Source organism: Carcharhinus amblyrhynchos, chromosome 15 (genome assembly GCF_965287045.1).
Source record: "Carcharhinus amblyrhynchos chromosome 15, sCarAmb.v2.hapA, whole genome shotgun sequence".
Classification (NCBI taxonomy): Eukaryota; Metazoa; Chordata; class Chondrichthyes; order Carcharhiniformes; family Carcharhinidae; genus Carcharhinus; species Carcharhinus amblyrhynchos.
The window spans coordinates 12,225,039-12,244,633 of NC_137338.1; the positions used below are offsets into that span (position 1 = coordinate 12,225,039).

At 44.4% G+C, this 19,595-nt stretch overlaps 2 protein-coding genes across 3 annotated transcripts in view; one reads left to right on the forward strand and one right to left on the reverse strand.

The window, feature by feature from the left end:
• The window catches only part of LOC145353070 (interferon-induced GTP-binding protein Mx3-like), a 39,058-nt gene extending 33,627 nt beyond the window's left edge, over nucleotides 1-5,431 (forward strand). The window contains exons 11-13 of the mRNA XM_080203412.1: nucleotides 967-1,043; nucleotides 2,059-2,286; nucleotides 3,336-5,431. Coding sequence (XP_080059538.1) covers nucleotides 967-1,043; nucleotides 2,059-2,286; nucleotides 3,336-3,560 — 530 coding nt within the window. The 3' untranslated portion in view covers nucleotides 3,561-5,431. The remainder of the gene's footprint in view (nucleotides 1-966; nucleotides 1,044-2,058; nucleotides 2,287-3,335) is intronic.
• Nucleotides 5,432-7,240: 1,809 nt separating this feature from the next.
• LOC145353072 (interferon-induced GTP-binding protein Mx-like) overlaps nucleotides 7,241-19,595 on the reverse strand; it is a 28,098-nt gene continuing 15,743 nt past the window's right edge. Inside the window, exons 7-13 of one of the 2 annotated variants that reach the window (XM_080203413.1) lie at nucleotides 18,090-18,168; nucleotides 16,895-17,017; nucleotides 15,629-15,773; nucleotides 14,198-14,356; nucleotides 11,964-12,040; nucleotides 10,446-10,667; nucleotides 7,241-9,324 (exon numbers count right to left, since the gene is read on the reverse strand). In XM_080203413.1, coding sequence (XP_080059539.1) covers nucleotides 9,082-9,324; nucleotides 10,446-10,667; nucleotides 11,964-12,040; nucleotides 14,198-14,356; nucleotides 15,629-15,773; nucleotides 16,895-17,017; nucleotides 18,090-18,168 — 1,048 coding nt within the window. In that variant the 3' untranslated portion in view covers nucleotides 7,241-9,081. The remainder of the gene's footprint in view (nucleotides 9,325-10,445; nucleotides 10,668-11,963; nucleotides 12,041-14,197; nucleotides 14,357-15,628; nucleotides 15,774-16,894; nucleotides 17,018-18,089; nucleotides 18,169-19,595) is intronic. The other variant, XM_080203414.1, reaches the window with a different exon arrangement.

Here is a 19,595-nt window from a genome sequence, read left to right on the forward strand (position 1 = left end):
GAGCATTGGCCATGCTAAGTTCATCCTCAGTGTACCCGAACAGGCGCTGGAGTGTGGCAACTAGGGGATTTTCACAGTAAATTCATTGCTGCGTTGATGTAATTCTTCTTGTGACACTAATAATCTTTTGAAAAACCTAATGACCCAGCCTCTACAGCTCTCTGTTGTAAAGAATTCCACAGATTCACTGCCCTCTGAAAGAAGAAGTTCCTCCTCATCTCTGTCTTAATTGGGCAACCCCTGACTCTTTGATTATATCCTCTGGTCCTAGACTCTCCCACACGGGGAAGTAACCTCTCAGCACCTACCCTGTAACACCCTCGAACCTGAACCCCCCCAGCCTCTCCCCTGCTTCTTCCCCCCCCACCCACCACCACCACCACCATCTACCTTGAGTCATCAAGGTTTACAGCATGGAAACAGGCCCTTTGGCCAAACCTGTCCATGCCACCTTTTTTTTTAACCACTAAACTAATCACAATTGTCCATGTTTGGCCCATACTCCTCTATACCCATTTTACCCATGTAATTGTCCAAATTATTTTTAAAAGACAAAATTGTACCCGCCTCTACTACTACAGCTTGTTCCAGACGCTCACCACCCTCTGTGTGAAACAAATGTCCCTCTGGACCCTTTGGTATCTCTCCCCTCTCACTTAAACCTATACCCTCTAGTTTTAGACTCCCCTACCTTTGGGAAAAGATGTTGACTATTTAACTGATCTGTGCCCTAATCTTAAATGGGCATCCCGCTTTAATATTCTTATAGAACAATGATCTTAGCAAAGTGTTGGATGGGTTCATGTTGGAGCAGTTGTATTTGATTTTGTGCTGAGTGATTCCTTTCCATTGCTACCTCCCCACCCTTTAATCAGCTTGTTAGAACTGCATCAGTAAGGAACATTCACAACTGAAAGTTGTTCAAATCTCCCTCCTCTAATAAACCCTTTCCTATTTTGCTTACAGATCAAGTCCAAGCAGTCTTTAATGGTTTGGCATTGCAGCACTTTGCAGGGTTGCCAAACCTACAAAAAAGCATCAAGGTACGTGACAAGACCACTTTCCTTCTTCCTGTTTATGCCGTGGCCAGTGATTTGGATTGGACTTTCAGTCGGATCAGGAACTGGATGAGGGTTACATTTGTCTCAGGCGACCATTAGTGACAGTTAATATACTCAAACTAAAATGGTGGGCTCTGGTTTGGGACATGGGGGCAGGATCTTATGGCCTGGCTTGTTTCTGAACCATAAGATCCCATCCGAGGCCAATGGACTTTTCCACAATCCGCCCCTCGCCCGCTCTGATGGCGGGCAGGACGGTGAAGTTCCAGCCATGGTATCGGAAAATTGGAACCTGAGAAAAAGGTTAGAATTCCCCACCCCGTGTTTCTGTGCACTGCAGGGGCAAGGAGAGGGGGAAGGATGTGTGAGAGTGGAGTTGCTTGCAAAGGGAAGCACACATTACATTTAAAGAGATGGGACAGAGAGCAGCGTCCGGGAAAGAGAGAAGCCACCACAAACCACCGGGCCAGTTTACCAGGTTTATCAGCTTGATTCTGGGGGATGGCGGGACAGATGGATGAGGAGAGATTGACTGACTAGGATTGTTTTTGCTGGAGTTCAGTGGGGGGGATCTCTTAGAGACTTATAAAATTCAAACAGGACTAGACAGGGTAGATGCAGGAAGGATGTTCCCGATGATGGGAGAATCCAGAACCAGGGGTCACAGTCTGAGGATCAGGGTAGACCATTTAGGACAGAGGTGAGGAGACATTTCTTCACCCAAAGAGTGGTGAGCGTATGGAATTCATTACCACAGGAAATAGTCGATGCCAAAACATTGAATGTATTCAAGAGACAGCTGGATGTAGCACTTGGGGCGAATGGAATCAAAGGTTATGGGGAGAAAACAGGGTTAGGCTATTGGATTGGACAATCAGCATGATTGTCATAAATGGCGGAGCAGGCACGAAGGGCAGAATGGCCTCCTTCTGCTCCTATCTTCTATGTTTCCAGTCCTTGTAAAATATCAAAACTCTCCCTCCCACCCTGCCCGCAGAGTAAGATTGATGAAATCCGTCAGAAGCAGGAAGTGGAAGCTGAACAGATGCTGAAGACTCTCTTTCAGATGGAGAAAATGGTCTACAGCCAGGACATCATTTACTGCAACAAGCTGAATCAAATCCAGAGCGAGTACGAGGTACCAGAGGAGCATCAAAGCCAGCAGCTGATCTCCATGGACACCGACATCACCGCAATGTCCATTCATTTGGAGACCTACTACATGGTGAGCTGCCATGGGGCTGGACCTGTCCATCTTTCATCTTATTCTGATCAGTGTGGAGAGTTGATCATTCTGTTTACCTTGTCTCGTGTGGCACCTACAAAGGGCTCTTGGCTGCACTTTGTGTATCAAATGCCTTCCGCTGCACAGAGTAGTCCTTACTTTCCTATCTATCTTTGCATTGTCAGCAAATCTGGCTCTAAAGCAGTTGGTCCCTTCATCCAAGTCAGTTCACAAGTAATTGAGGCCCCAGCACTGATCTCTGCAGCACTCCACTGGTTACATTTAGCCAACCTGTAAATAACTCATTTATCCCCTCTCTGTTTCCTCTTATTTAGTCAATTCTCTATCAATGCGAATATATTACCAGAAGGATGTGGAAGCTTTGGAGGGAGTACAAAGAAGGTTCACCGGGATGTTGCCTGGCCTCGAGGGTGTTGGCTATGAGGAGAGTGTGAATAAACTAGGATTGTTTTCACTGGAAAGACGGAGGCTGAGGGGAGACCCGATAGAGGTCTACAAGATTATAAGATACATAGACAGGGTGGAGAGTCAGGTGCTTTTTCCAAGTGTCAGTTACAAGGGGGGCACAGGTTCAAGGTGAGAGGGGAGAAAGCTTAAAGGACATGTGCAGGGGAAGTTTTCCACGCAGAGAGTGTTGAGTGCCTGGAATGTGTTGCCAGAGGGGGTGGTGGAAGCTGGCACATTAGCAACATTTAAGAGGCATCTGAGTGGATGCATGAATAAGGAGGGAAGAGAGGGATACGGACCAAGTTAAGGCAGAAGGTTTTTTCTTTGGTTTAGTTAGGGCAACATGATTGACACGGGCTTAGAAGCTGAAGGGCCTGTTCCTGTGCTGTACTTTTCTTTGTTCTTTGTCATTTTATCACACCCCCAACACCATTAGATGAAAAAAGATGGGAGGAGGTTTGAGTAGAGCATAAATTGGTCGGGCCAAATGGCCTGTTTGATCCAGTGTAAACTTTCAGTCTCTGGCCTGCGGGATCCCAAAGAGAAGACTGCCTGACCGTGGGTGAATCTTTCTGTTGCAGATTGCTTCGAACCGACTGGCCGACCTGGTTCCCATGGTGCTGCGATTCTACCTCTTGCAGGAGTACGCGAGCAAACTGGAACGCAACATGCTGCAACTGTTGCAGGGCAAAGAGCAGACGGACGAACTGCTGGTGGAAGAGGAAGATGTCTTTGAGAAGCGCAAGTTTCTCAACTGTCGCCTGAAAAGGTTGAGAAAAGCCCGGCAAATCCTGACCATGTGTTGAAGCGAAACGTCTCTCGATAGCGTTCGTACATATTCAGCAAACTGACACATTTTGGGGAGTTACTGATGCTGACCTCCATCCAGAAGTCAATGGAGATAAAAATGTCTCAGAGAAACCAATATTCCTGTCATCTTTCTTTGTATTCAATCATCTGTTAAGTAAGTGTGAATTGAATATATAAACATGCTAAGACCATTCAACCGTAACATTTTCTTAACTTCATCTAACCACTTGGTTCTGCATCCTTGCCCTGCAAAAAAGAAGTCTTATCAATCTCCAATTTGAAATGATCAATTGTACCTCAGCCTGTAAAGTTTCAGATTTCCTCTACTCTGAATGAAGAAGCGTGTCCTAACATGATTTGGCATTAATGCAGTTGCAGGCCTCCCTTGTTTTGGGCTTGCCCAGCAGAGCAAATTGTCTCTCTCTCTCTCTCTACCTTTGAGCATATTCGTTTGGGAGTACAGAACTTGAGCATTGCTGAGAAAAGGCAGTCATCTTTTGTGAAAACTTTTTGCTTTGCACTCATCAGAACAATTCTGTCACTGTCAACTGGTGCAGACACATGGATTTGGGCCAGTGTCTGTGGGAGTTAGCGCATTCTCCCCGTGCTTGCATGGGTTTTCTCCAGGTGCTCCGGTTTTCTCCCACACTCCAAAGATGTGCTATTAGGCTGATTGGAAGTAATAAATTGTCCCTAAATTAGTTTCCCTCAATGTGGATTGCCATAAAAACAATAGATAAGGGTCATGGTTGGAGGGGGGGGACTGGTAATATTAAAATGGCGGCGTGGGCTCGTTGGGCCGAAGGGCCTGTTTCCCGAGCTGTTTTTGTTCTTTGTTCATTGTACTGTAGCGTCTCCACCAATCAGAGTCCACCTTACAACAAATCATTACCCTCTGCTCATATACTAGCAATTGTTGTTCCCTTTACGTTTGGTATTCCTGATGAGTTCAAGATGAAAAGATTCAACAAGAAGGTCTTTTTTCAGCAATACACTTTGATCATCTTAAACACCTCAATTAGATTACCCCTTAATTTGTTGTACTGCAAGTTAGATTTATAAAGTCAGATAGGCAAGAACCACAACCACCCACAATACTTGAAAAATTGAGGCCAAATTTCTAATAGATACAAGGCTATTCCTCAGCAGCATGGACATCTAAAATTACCTCCTCTCTGTAAAGTACTTAACCTGTTTACTTTCCATAATTCTTTACCCTTTATCCACTGCCCCACACTCAAACACACGGGGTTCGAACTTAGCAGCCATTCACGCCACACTCCCACTGCAGAGAAGTCGGAGAATTTGGTACCAAGCCAAATGTCTGTTCACTGGAGCGGGAGGGGAAAATCCTGCCCACGCGAATGGACGGAGAATTCCGGCCACTGTCTTTTAAAGAGAAACCTGGTAATTTCTTCACATAACTCATATGTATCACAATATAACTCATATGTATCACAATATCGTCAGTGTTGGTTCTTGGTACAAGGTGGACGGCAAGAAGGGATTTAAGACTGGTTTTAGATTTGATAGTTTTTCTTTGTCTGGTATCAGTTACAAAATAAATAGCCAGACAAAAATCACTATGTAGAGTGAGTGTTTTGTTATTTGGGTCTGATGCACTGGAGCACAAACTCTTTATTTATCATGTGTCAGTTGTGCAATTGCTTACTGTTTGTTGGAACAATAATTTTACTTGCAAAGTGCACTGCTTTATTAAGAGATCTGGCTGGTCTATTCAGCGAGACTACAATCACACCCGACAGATGCACTAATGGGGCTTCACGCTTGTGGTAGTGAGGTCCTATTTTAACTGTATGTTTTCTGCTGTTGTGAGCCTCTGATAATAGTTCAATAAAATAATCAGTTCTCAAGGTGCGCCTGCCTTTTTTTTTGATCTGTCAAATCAACAGGATTTTCCCTGTTTCCTTTAAGTGCCTGAGCACCAGCAGCTTTCCCCTCTCTGAATTATCGGACGATAAAGGCTGAACAATTGAATAGCTTCCTTTGTGCCAGCGTGACATGGTTTTAAAACCAACAAAGTACATTTGAAATGTCGAACGAGGAACCATCAGAATCACAACTAATCTCCTCCTCAATCCAATTCCCATGTATTCCCTGCTGAGGGGGTGACTAGATAGCTTCTATGAGGTGACGATGCTGGCATTGGACTGAGGTGGGCACAGTAGGAAGTCTCACAAAACCAGGTTAAAGTCCAACAGGTTTATGTGGAATCATGAGCTTTCAGAGCGACTCATCCGATGAAGGGGCAGCGCTCCAAAAGCTCGTGATTCCAAATAAACCTGTTGGACTTTAACCTGGTGTTGTGAGGTATCTCATAGGAATGGGATTGACTTCCTTTCTCCCCTCATCCTTCCCCTCTTGTTAACTTTGGGCCAATTCTTGCATCCCAGCTGACAATTTTTTTTTAAATACATTTATGGGATATGGGCATCTCTGGCACGCCCCAGCATTTATTGACCATCTCTAACTGCCCTCCCATTTCAGAGGGCATTTGAGAGTCAACCACGTTGCTGTGTATCTGGTGTCAAATGTAGGCCACAGCAGGTAAGGACAGCAGATTTCCTTCGCTAAAGGACATCAGTGAACCAGATGGTCTTTTACTGCAATCGACAATGGTTTCATGGTCATCATTAGACTTTTAATTCCAGCTTCTTTAACTGAATTTAAATTTCACTACCTGCCTTGGTGGATTTGAACCCGTGTCCCCAGATCTTACTTGGGGTCTCCGCATTAGTAATCCAGTGACAATAACACTACACCGCCACCTCTCCTTACAGCACATTTCCAGGATTGTACTTCGGGACCTCCTGGCCATGTCCCACAAGATCGATTTTTTAAAAGTATCTCAAGCGAAAGCTTTTTATCAGTCCTCGGTTATCTAAGTCCTTTTGATTTGTGGAATCGTGTACAGCCTTTCATTTCCTGTGCGCAGTCATGAGGTGGAGATGCCGGCATTGGACTGGGGGTGGGCACAGTAAGAAATCTCACATCACCAGGTTAAAGCCCAAAAGGTTTATTACGAATCATGAGCTTTTGGAGCACTGCTCTTTCATCAGGTTCCTTCATCACTGAATGAAGGAGCAGTGCTCCGAAAGCTCGTGATTTCAAGTTAACCTGTTGGACCTTAACCTGGTGTTATGAGACTTCTTAAGGTGCGTAGCCAGGGTGAGAATATTTCTGGATTTACACAGGACAGTGGCTCTTCTGTTGTGGAACTGGAAATTCCCAAAACACAAGCTTTGCATCTCAGGAGCAAGAAATAAAGAGTAAAACCTAAAAATGCCTGGACTGGGTTAGAACTGGAGACCAGTATCAGTTGTTACCCCCATTTTCCTGGTTTTTCTCCAGAACTGGAGTCTGATGGCCAAATCAGAAACTTGATTATTCCTTCTTCAGTTTCCATTAGCCAGTAAAATGTGCAATTTTTTTTTGAGTGTCACCAAAACAAATTTGAGACTCCCAAGCTCTGTAGATACCCCCTGTCCTTCCACCACGTCTATTTCTGGACTCGTGAGGAAGTGACAAGATGAGCCAAACTCAATTGAGGGATAGTCAGCTCCTGCAGGAATATTGGTCCTAGTGTGCGATGCTGCTCTGCAATGATCCGGAATGCAATGACTCAAAATAATTCATAAAACACACAACGTGAAAGCAAGATGCGCTTACCATTTATTTCACTGTAATTATATGTATTCAACATTGTTCGTCTAATGTAAGTTTATCCAGTTTTGTTAAATCCAACTAATGCTCATTTAACATATCTATCGAGTTCCTCCATCGTAAAATCCACTTCTCACATTTACATCCAATTACAAAGCAGAAAAGAAGCAAGAAATGCTTGCTGCAAGACCCCAAGCCTTGTAGCCACCCTGACTGTTTCCAGACTTGTGAGATATTGGCACCCTTAACTGCAACCCGAACCCAATCGATGAATAGCATCTTTCATAAGCTTAGAATGTTCCAAGGCACTTTCCAATCAGCAAAGTGTCATCATTGTTGAGCTGTAGATATATGATAGAAAATAATTCAATGTGTTAATACGCAGGAGTTGAGTTTGTGTGTAGCAAAGCTACGGCAATGTAATTACTCGTGTCACCACAGTAAAATAATGCAAGTGGTTTCTGCATTAATTCCGTGACAGCAATTGGAAGTGGAGAGCGAGATTCTCCAGCCTACCCAGTTGTGTGTTTCCTACCAGTGGGAGGCAACGCGTTGTTTACTAGCGGCGGAGTTATCCTGTCCCGCCGCTGTCCCATTGATGTCACTCCATGCCAATGGGAAATCCATGGGTGGAGGTGCGCTGCCGGCGGGACTGGAGAATCCCACTAAGGACACTAATCTATGCGGAGAGCTTGAGGCTGGAGTTTTGACCCTAAGTGTAACATCAATTGAGGTCGAGATTATGGCCAAAATGTGCTCATTTAGAAAAGGCTGATGTATGGTGTATCACTGAATGTAAAACTTCTCATGAATCATCACAATCACCAACATTTGAGAACATATTATCATTACCTATTTTAGTGGCTTTTAAAAAAATCCCTGATATGGTTCATAGTGGTAGCCTGTTGCAATTTAATATAAAAATATGCAGCAACTATTGAGTATCCTGATATTAAATAATTGAAATGACTTGGGAAAACATACTCTTGGTTAGTTTCTCAAACAATGTCAGAGGATGTTACATTGAAAAGCTTTGAAAACATGCTATTAGCCTCCAGGTGCCTAGAATAGCAGCTTAATTGTAAAAGTTTCCACAAAGGCCTGAAAATGAATGCAGATGTGGGAAAGACACAAATGTGATTACTTAGGTCTAAGGATGTGACCAGTCTTGTGGGCAGGGCTGATTCTAAATGCACTGCTTTTCAAACAAGCGCAAAGAATTGGTGCTGCACGGTGGCAATGCTGCCTCACCAGTGCCCGGGACCCGTGTTCGATTCCGACCACTGCATGTGTGTGGAGTTTGCACATTCTTCCCGTGTCTGCGTGGGTTTCCTCCGGCTGCTCTGGTTTCCTCCCACACTCCAAAGATGTGTGGGCTAGACTGATTGGCCCTGGTAAATTTCTCCTCAATGTCAGGGGGATAAATACGTGGGGTTATGGGGACAGGGCCTGGTTGGGATGTGGTCGTTGCGGGCTCAGTGGCCTCCTTCTGCACTGTCGGGATTCTATCATTTATGGAACCTGGATTTATGATGATTATAATTTGTGCTCGAAGAAATTCCATGGCATGGTTTGATTGACTTCGGGTGAATTGAGCTGAAAAAGGAAATCAGAGTGTTGCAGGAGAAACTATTGCCCTGAGCATCACAAGCAGCACCGGAGACACGTCTCCGCACGCTACCTTCAGAGAAAAACTTCTTTCCATTCAGCACCACTCTGCAGTGTTTGGAAGGGGCAGGTAGAAATGAAACGCAGTGCAGAAACAGTGAGACCATGAAAGAAAGAGGATTGGGGAAAGCCGTGAAGAGAAAGGAAATGTCAAAGCAGACTGTATCACTGCACTCCATTGATTTCGTTGGACATCAGAAGAGCCCTCGCGTTGTTCAGTTGTACCAGGAAATCAGTGAGTCTTTTACGCTCCTTGGCTATTTCCGAATGCTCATCCAGCAGATCATTAGTGCCTGCTTCATTCATGAAAGTTTGAGCCATCTCCAGCTTCACCTGGTTGGCAAACTCTTGCAGAAGATGATACCTTGTCACCATGGGAACCATTTGAACCAATCGATCGATAGCAATCTAAGGAAATAAGTAATTAATGTCACTCGGATGGGCCTCACGGTTTAAACGACAGTGCTTTCCGATTACGGGGAATGACAAAAAGAAACAAGAAGAAGCCTGGAGCCTTTCGTGACCCCCACAGAGGTGATGGCCTAGTGGTATTATCGCTGGACTGTTAATCCAGAAATTCGGATAATGTCCTGGGGACCTGGGTTCGAATCCTGCCACGGCAGATGGTGGAATTTGGATTCAATTAAGAATCTTACTAATGGCCACGCAACCATTGCCGATTGTCAGAAAACCCATCCGGTTCATTGACGCCCTTTAAGGAAAGAAATCTGTAGTCCTTACTTGGTCTGGCCTACATGTGACTCCAGAGCCGCAGCAATGTGGTTGACTCTCAACTGCACTCAGGCAACTAAGGATGGGCAGTAAATGCTGGCCCAACCAGCGATGCCCATGTCCCACGAATGAATATAAAGGACTTCCCATAGCCAATGAATTTGTCACTGTTGTACTGGAAACACAGCACAGTGATTCTATTACGGGCCCAGGGCTGGGCTAATGATCCAGTGATGTGAGTTCAAATCCCACCATGGAAACTGGGGAATTTAAATTCAATCAATTAAATACATTTGGAATAAAAACTAGCGTCAGTAAAAGTGACAATTACATTACTGGATTGTTGCAATGACCCAGCTGGTTCACAAATGGGCTTGAGGAAACAAAATCTGCCCAAAGGCACTTGGTCTGGTCTACATGAGACTGCAGAGCCACAGTGTTGTGGCTGGCTCTTCCCTGCCCTCTGAAATGCCCGAGGGAGACACCCAGAGGCACAATGTGGGTGTGGGTCATATCCTGTCAGTCACTGAAAGAAGAAACCAATTTGCTCACAGCAAGGACCCAGCTTATACTGGACAACAATCTGTACCAGTGAAGTGAGTTGAAGGATAAATGTTGACCAAGACAGCAGGGAGTTCTCCTCCACTCCACTGCAAAATAGTGCGACCTGAGAGGACACGTGGCCCCAGTTTAAAGCCATTTCGGAAAGAAGGCATCTCCCTCGGTGTAGTGTTCTCTCTCAACAAAACAGGAGCGTGTAATAATGAATAAACGTGATTCTGCTTTCAAAGGCCCACCTGATAATAGGCTTGTAAGTGAGCAGCCATTGCATGGTTAGAAAGATCCCGTGACGGACTGAGGTCCTTCTGCTGGTCATTCTGAAACCTTGCTTGTAACGCTCCCACTTTGAAGCTGTACATCGCATCGGGCGCATAAACCATATCCTCCATGTTAAAATGTAGCTTCAGATTTTGTTCTGCGCCCTGTTCTTGTTTTTGGCGGACATCAGCAACCAACTCCTGTGAACAAAGGACAAAGGAGTCTGAGAAACTTCTGAGAATGTAAAATAATTCTCGGCCTCGTTCCCTGCCAACTTCCGTCTTTGGCAGCTGGAGTATGGTGCTCAGGTGCACCTCGGGAAGGACATTGTGTTCTTCTAGGGGATACTGCAAAGAGGAACCCAGAAAAAAGACTAAAGGAGCTACATTATTAGGGCAGATTGTAAAGTTTTATGTTAAATACAGAGATTAAAGCAATGATGAACAGGTTGGGTCTCTTTTCTTTAGAAAATAGAAAAGTCAAAGGATGGCCTAGCAGAGATTTTAGAATCATTGAACCCCTACAGTGCAGAATGAGGCCATTCAACCCTTCACTGACAACCATCCCATCCAGATCCTATCCCCTTAACCCCATGTGTTTACCCTGCTCATCCCCCTGACATTAAGGGGCGATTTAGCATGGCCAATCTACCCAACCAGCACGTGTTTGGAGAGTGGGAGGAAACCCACACGGACAACGTGCAGACTCCACACAGACAGAGACTTAAGCCGGGAATCGAACCTGGGTCCCTGCCACTGTGAGGCAACAGTGCTAACCACTGTGCCACCGCACCGGGCAGAAATATACGCAAGGTTTTAATGGAGTAAATGCAGAGATTGTGATTGTGGGGAAGAGAAAAAATAGAGGTGATCAATATCAGATAGTCACCAAAAAATCAAACAGGGAGTTCAATAGAAAACTTTTTAATTAGAGGGTGGTGAGAGTGTAGAACCTATTACACAGACAGCGTTGAGGCTGATAGTACAGATCAATCCAATTTGAGGCCAGATAGGGAAGGTTGTGCTGATAGGGTGAGGTGAGAAAGGGTGGATTCAGGTTTTAGTGGAGTGGAATTGCCAGGCGGGGTTGTCTGGGTTGAAAAAAGTGAAGTAAAACAGAAGTTCATTCATTAATGTCACATGTAGGCTTAAATTAACACTGCAATGAAGTTACGATGAAAACTCCCTAGTCGCCACGCTCTGGTGCCTGTTCAGGTACACTGAGGGAGAACTTAAGCATGGCCAATGCACCCTAACCATTGCACCTTTCCTTCCTTTTTTTGTGGGAGGAAACCCACACAGACACGGGGAGAACGTGCAAACTCCGCACAGACAGCGATCCAAGGTGGGAATCGAATCCCAGTCCCCGGAGGTGTGAGGCAGCAATGTTAACCACTGTGCCACCGTTCCACCCCTGTGTCTCGCCCTGTGTTGTATATTCCACGTAATTATGTTCCAGAAGCTCGGCCTTAATAAAACGTTTCCTGAAATTCATACCTTGCTTGCTCGCACTAAATTGGGGTAAGTATTAAAATGTTCGCGTGCAACCGTGTTAAACACTTTCTGGACTTTATCTGTGGAAAGAACACAAGAAATGTCTCGATTATTCTTATTGTTATAAAACATGGTTATACATAAACTCTTTTCTGGAGAGTCAGGAACACCACATTGTGGGAACATTAATAAATTTATAACAGCACTCCAACTGGAATTAAACATCAAAGAAGCATTATGAATGAAAACTGTGTTAGACTTTTACAATTTTCAATAGATATTCATAGAATCCTACAGTGCAAAAGGAGACGATTTAGCCCACTGAGTCTGCAGCAACCACAATCCTACTCACAGGCCCCATCCCCATAACCCCATGCATTTACCCTAGTTAGTCCCCCTGACACTAATTTAGCACGGCCGATACATCCAACCAACACATCTTTCGGACTGTGGGAGAAAACCGGAAGAAACCCACGCAGACACAGGGAGAACGTGCAAACTCCACACAGACAGTGACCCAAGCCAGGAATCGAACCGGTGTCCCTGGCGTTGTGAGGCAGCAACGTTAACCACTGTGCCACCATGACAGGCTTGGCATGATTAGTGGAAGTGAGAAATTTTATCAAAAGTAAAATAGGACTTGGGGATATACCACGTTTCTCATAGGCCCCAAATTAATGAGCAGCCACTTTTTGGACACTGTGAGTGTGTCGACAACTATTGCACAGCAAGATCCCACAAACTGCAGAAATAAATGACTAGATTATCTGTTTTCCTTTTAGTGGTGTAGGTTGAGAGAGAAACATTGGCTAGAGTGATTGTCAAGGCTTGGGGTCTGGGTCCTCTTGGTGTTGTTGCTAACTTTGTGCTTCTAATTAACCAATGCAGCAAAAATAACATGCTCGTGAGTCAGGTAAGTACTGCAGAGTTTGAAGAGGAGGAATTGTGGCAGAGGACAGGTTAGTGAGGCGGGGGAGGGGAGGGGGGGCTTGAGTGTTGTGGGGCTCAGGAATGGGAGGCTCTGAATAATTGGGTGACTCTCAGGAATTGGGAGGGCTTGGGGAATTGATTGGGCTCGGGACTCAGGAGGTGGGAGTCAGGGATCGGGGCAGGAATTCGGGAGTTGGGAATCGAGGGAGGAGTTCAGCAGTTGGATGTCGGGGGAGGGTCTCAGAGGTTGGGAATCGGGGGAGGATCTCAGGGGTTGGAAGTCGGGGGAAGAGCTGGGGAGATCGGTATGGCAACTGTGGATTTGGGAATTGGGGTCAAGAGGCTTAGGTTCAATAGGGATGAACTGATGGGTACGGTTTCAAAATTCCTCAACGACTGTGACCTTCCTTGAGTCATTCCAGGGTCTGATATCTATAGGTAATTATCAACTCCATTATTGTTCTATCATGTGTATACTAGGATGGTAGACAGTGAACTAGATGAGCTTTGGTCTTTCTCTTTTAGTTATTCCGATATCAGAACAGGCAGAGACTACTTGGAACTACTGGGACCTCCAGCAAACGTTTGCTTCTCTCTTTTTCTTTGTCTGAAACCTTGCAACATGCAAGAAGGGCATTGAGTTCCCAATTCAAATCAATACAAAAAACCTCATGGATGGAACTGAAAGGAACAAAATAGACAGTAAAAGGTTAAATTACACGGTAGAACTCAAGAGTGGAATGGAACATAGCTTTTTAATAAATTTGTACAAGGAATATGGGCAGAACTTAAATCAGATCAAAAGCATCTGATGAATACAAATCATTGTGGAGATTCAAATAAGATTCCCAGGATTTACAGGGCGTCAATATTAGTTCACTTTCTCATGAAAACTGTCACTGATGTTTGCTGTGGGTGGCACAGTGGTTAGCACAGCTGCCTCACAGTGCTAGGGACCCGGGTTCAATTCCAACCTCAGGTTTGTGGAGTTTGCACATTCTCCCCATGTCTGTGTGGGCTTCCGCCCGGTGCTCCGTTTTCCTCTCACACTCCAAAGATATGCAGGTTAGGCAGATTGGCCATGCTACATTGCCCCTTGGTGTCCCAAGATGTGTAAGTTTGGGGGGATTAGTGGGGTAAATATGTAGGGCTATGGGGATAGGGCAGAGGTGAGCCTAGGTAAGATATTCTGTCAAAGAATTGGTTCAGACTCGATGGGCCTCGTTCTGCATTGCAGGAATTCTATGAATCAATGAAAAGGTTATTGTTTAATCTGCAAATTGAGTGTGCCATGTGTCTTTCTTTACCTGCAAGTTCTTTCATCATTTGGAGAGAGGGCAACAGTAACTTTTTAATCTGTTCTCGAATGACGGACTCAAATACTCGGTACTTTGTGAATCCGGGCAACTCTCTGCCTTGGGAGTATTTTTCATGGAACCTGACCTTTGAGAGAGCTTCTTCGTTAACTGAAAACAAGCACAAATAATAAGTAACACAATTAACTAAATTAACAAATCTGGAGTGAAACATTAGCCTCAGCAGTGGAGATCCTGAAACTACTGGATTATTGTAAAGACCCATCTGCTTCACGGGCAACTTTCATATGGAAACATAGAGTCATAGAATCCCTACAGTGCAGAAGAAGGCCTTTCGGCCCATTGAGCCTGCACCAACAACAATACCCGGCACTATCGGGTAACCCCCATGTATTTACCCTGCTAACCGCCCAGTCACTAAGGGGCAATTTAGCAAGGCCAATGTACTGAAGCAGCATGTCTTTTGGACTGTGGGAGAAAACTGGAGGAAATTCACACAGTCACAGGGAGGATGTGCAAACTCCACACAGTTTTATATATTTATTGATTCATTAATCACAAATAGGCTTACATTAACACTGCGGTGAAGTGACCGTGAAAATCCCCTAGTCACTTCGTTCTGGCGCCTGTTCGGGTACACTGAGGGTGAATTTAGTATGGCCAACCCACCTAACCCACACATCTTTGGGCAGTGGGGAGAAACCAGAGCACCCAGAGGAAAACAATGCAGACATGGGGAGAACGTGCAAATTCCACACAGACATTGACCCAGACCTGGAATCGAACCCAGGTCCCTGGTGCTGCAAGGCAGCAGTGATGACCTCTGTGACACCGTATCAACCTCAAATCTGTCATCTTGATTTGCTCAAGCCTATTTGTGACTCTAGAGCTACAGCAAAGTGGTTGACTCTTAAGTCCCCTCTGAAGTAGTCTAGAATGCCACTCCGATGCATAAAACCAGTGCTGTATGCAGTGTATCAACACACTATTAATCTTTCAGTGCACTGGGGCAGAAGAATTGGTCTTTGAATTTGGTGACTGTCCTTCTCACTAAAGTTGAATGGATTCCGATCTGTAAAACTTGTTGAACTTTAAGGTCAACAAAATCAACAGTAAAGAACATGGAAAGCGTTGCCCGATCTTACCTCTGCTTAGTTTAAAGAATGAAAAGTTAGCCAGGTAAAATGCCAACATTTCCCTGGAGAAGCAGTGGCCAGTTGCCATGCTGAGATCAGCTAACTTGGGAATTGAACCTGGGACACCTGCATTACAAGTTTACCAACCATTCCCAAAGTACGTTCTTGCTCCAGAGTACAGGGCTCGGAATAGGTTGCAAGTAAAGAAGCTGAGCACTTCTCTTGAAAGAACAGAATGAAAAAATAACAATGAAATAAGCAAATAAAAAATACAAGTAATACTTACGCCTTACATTCTCTAACTCCAGCTTGTTGTGCCACTCTGAAAACACCTTCCGAGAAAAGTCACAGATCTTCTTATCATTGTCATAGTCCTTTCTATAATCTCCCATGACCAAATTAGTGACCTCTTCACAATAATTTAGAATTTTCTGAAATTATCAAATGCAATAGGCTCTGTATCAGATTAAGTTGGGCAATACAAACTGGTAAAGAAAAATAGAAAATTGCTGAAGAAACTCAGCAGATCTGACGGCATCTGTGGAGAGAGAACAGAGCCAACGTTTTGAGTCTGGATGACTCTTTGTCAGAGACTGACTCCCTTATACTGTATCACAAATCAAATGCTTCTAGTTCGCTATAGATCTACTATAACAAGTATACAAACATAGGTTTTAACGACTAATACTTAACCAATGGGTGTCTTTATTCACTCATGCTGGCCAGACATAGACAGGAATCAGAATTCATCAGGCTTACAGCTTGACAAAGGGTCACCCAGACTCAAAACGTTGGCTCTGTTCTCTTTCCACAGATGCGGTCAGATGCATTGAGATTTTCCAGCGTTTTCTGTTTTTGTTTCAGATTCCAGCACAGTATTTTCCCTTTAACAAACTAATAAGACCTAACTTCTAGCACATTGGCAGACCATGCTTTTGAAATAGGTGCCAGGACATGCTAATAATATATTTTTTTTTACAATACCTGGCCCAAATTGGAAATTGGCCTGCTAATTAAGATTATCAAGTCCATATGGGACCTAAATTACTGGTACTTAAGTCGCTCCTCCTGAACCCATGTAAAAACCACGTGCCTTTGTTAGTCACTGTTCGCCCACTTCCCAGGATTGCCCAGGAGAGTCCAGGAGTATCTAGAACTTAAAGATTAATCTCACAGGCACTGGCAAAATAAATCATAGCTGTGTCAAAGTAAAACGTCTTTCAACACAATTTTACTCGTTATCAAAATGCGGGCGAGAGGAGAGAAAAGGTGGTGGGTCTGACAATTAAGAATCAACCATTAAGGTAAGGGAGAGTCTGGATGCCTTTGTTGTCATTGTTGGCATGGTTAAATAACACTCTGCCAACTTGGGGAGGCTGTCCAATTAACACTGGGACACAAAGAAAGATAGCAGAGGGGGGTAAGCCACTTCTTATATTTGTTGCAGTCTGCCCCCTTCCCGCCTCCCCATCAGGTTTCCACCAGGCACAGTGCATTAACACCGGGACCTTGTTCCCCTCGGCCAGCCAAAGACCTACAAGTCTTAACTTACGTCGTTCAGGAAGAGTTTCCTTGCCTGACCATCCTTTGGAACATCATCACCTAGGTCATCCAACTTATCTTGGGTTTCAATAATTTTCTCCCGAAGAGCTTCCTCCATGACCGGCAGCCAGTTCTGTACAAAGCAGAACAAATTAGAATAACGTTGTACACAGAAATGCTTGTAATAGAGCCTGGTGATAATTACACAAAGAACAAAGAGATCAAAGAACGATACAGCACAGGAGCAGGCCCTTCAGCCTACCATGTCTACACCGACACATGACATCTCTCGAAACTAAAAACCTTCTGCCTCTGCCCGGTCAAAATCTTTTGTGCAGTCGATCACATTGATCTACTGAGAGATGATTGTGCTTCTCTTCGGCCCCATGCCTGAAGGGCACATTCCCTTCCTGGGGTATGCTTCAAAGAGTTCACCTGCTTTTATTTGCTCCATATCCCTTGGCACCCACACAGAACATAAATCTGACGCGGCATCACAGTGGTCAGCACTGCTGCCTCGCTGTGCCAGGGACCCAGATCCAATTTCTGGCTTAGGTCACTGTCTGTGTGGAGTTTGCATGTTGTCCCCGTGTTTGTGTGGGTTTCCTCCGGATGCTCCGGTTTCTTCCCACAGCCTTGGCCACATTAAATTCTCCCTCAGCGTACCCGAATAGGTAGTGAGCGCGGTGACTAGAAAATTTTCACAGTATCTTCATTATAGTGATAATGTGAGCCAACTTGTGACACTAATAAATAAACTTAAATCTCCTGTCTTCAGCCATGAACATTTTAAATGTTCCTGCCTCAACAGTCTCATGAGGGAGTAGGTTCTAGTTATCCACCAGCTTTTTTGGAGCCACTAGCCACTTAGCTTTAATTTTAAGACATATGGCAAAAGTTTTACCAGTTTTACAGAATTCCCCATTGCCCTCAGGTGGGAGCTTACGATCCCCGGGTGGGCGAGGCAGTAAAATTCCAGCAATAATCTCCTGCGTCTGGATTCCCCCACCCGAGATAAAAGCTTCTTCGTTATTTATGCCATCGCATTTACCATTTCCAACACAGTTGTAATATGAAAGCAAGCACTGCTCATGATTATGTGATCCACATTTCTCAACCCTCAAAAAACAATCTGTATCCTGTGGGGACCCACCCTATTTTATCAATGGAATGTTTTTTCACCACGCAAAGTAATTGTGACTTACCGTGATCTGATGAATAAGCTCATTGGTGAGTTTTTCAGACAGATGGTTGAAGGATGCCATGCCTTTCTCCAGCAGGGACCTACAGACACAGGGAGGCATATAACAATATCATTCTGAAAACATTTCTTTTGCTCTCTGATTTTCCTTTTTCTTCCTTATCTGGCCCCACCAAGTTTGATCCAATAACTCTCCTTTCACCACACCCAAAGGCGCTATAAAAATGCAAGCTGTTGTAGTGGTAATAATCAGAACTAAAAGGGCGAGCAGGTGACCTTTCCTCCCCAAACAGTGCTCTCTGTTACTCCTAAAACAGTGATAGAGATGAGTGTTATGTAAGAAGAAAATAGAACAAACTATCAACCTTCCCATTGCACTAACCTGCAGAATATATTTCCTTACCTATCTTGTCTTTGTTCCTTACTTGCTGTAGATTATAAACAGAACAAAGAATGAAGAAAAGTCTTGAGGAACAGGCCCTTCAGACCTCCAAGCCTCTGCTGATCATTATCCCCTGACTAAACTCAAAAACTTTCTGTCCTTTCTCAGTATATCCCTCTATTTCCTCCCCATCATGTACCCATCCAAATGCCTCTGAAATGTTGCTAATGTGTCTGCTTCTGCCACGTTCTCTGGCAGTGCGTTCCAGGCACCCACACTCCGCACATCTCTATTAAACCTTTCTCCTCTCACCTTGAACCTGTGCTGCCTTGTGATTGACATCTCCATCCTGGGAAAAAGCCTCTGACTATCCACCCTGTCCATGCCTCTCATAATTTTGTAGACCTCTATTAGGTCTCCTTTCAGCCTCTGTCTATCCGGTGAAAACAATCCTAGCTTATTCAGCCAATGGTCTTGAGATCAGGCAACATCCTTGTGAACCTTCTTTGCACTGTCTCCAAATCTTCCACGTCCTTCTGGTAATATGGTGCCCAGAACTGCAAGCAATACTCCAAATGCCACTTAACCAAGGTTTTATATTGCTTTTTATCCTGCAGTTAGTTCTGGAGCAGAGGCAAGATTCATGACGGACAGTTTGCATTTTGGACCATAGTAGATAACTGGCAGGAATCAGTGAGTGATATTGTATCATGGGCCATAATGGAGAATGAACGTAAGTGTTTAGTAGTTCTTAACACATCTCCTCTGACAGTAATGGAAATGAGAACTCAGGGTTAGGGTTGTTTTGAAATCACATATTTTTGATTTGATTTATTATTGTCACGTGTTGGGATAAAGTGAAAATTATTATTTGTTGTGCGCAATACAGACAAAGCATGCTGTTCGTAGAGTACATAGGGGAGAAGGAAAGGAGAGAGTGCAGAATGCAGTGTTATATTCATAGTAAGAGAAAGGTCAACTTAATGCAAAGTGGGTCCATTCAAAGGGAAGAAACTGTTCTGAGTCAATTGGTACATGTCCTCAGTCTTTTGTACCTTTTTCGCAGCGGAAGAAGATGGAAGAGAGTGTTTATTATACTGTGGTCGGGGGTCAAAACTACATACCAAG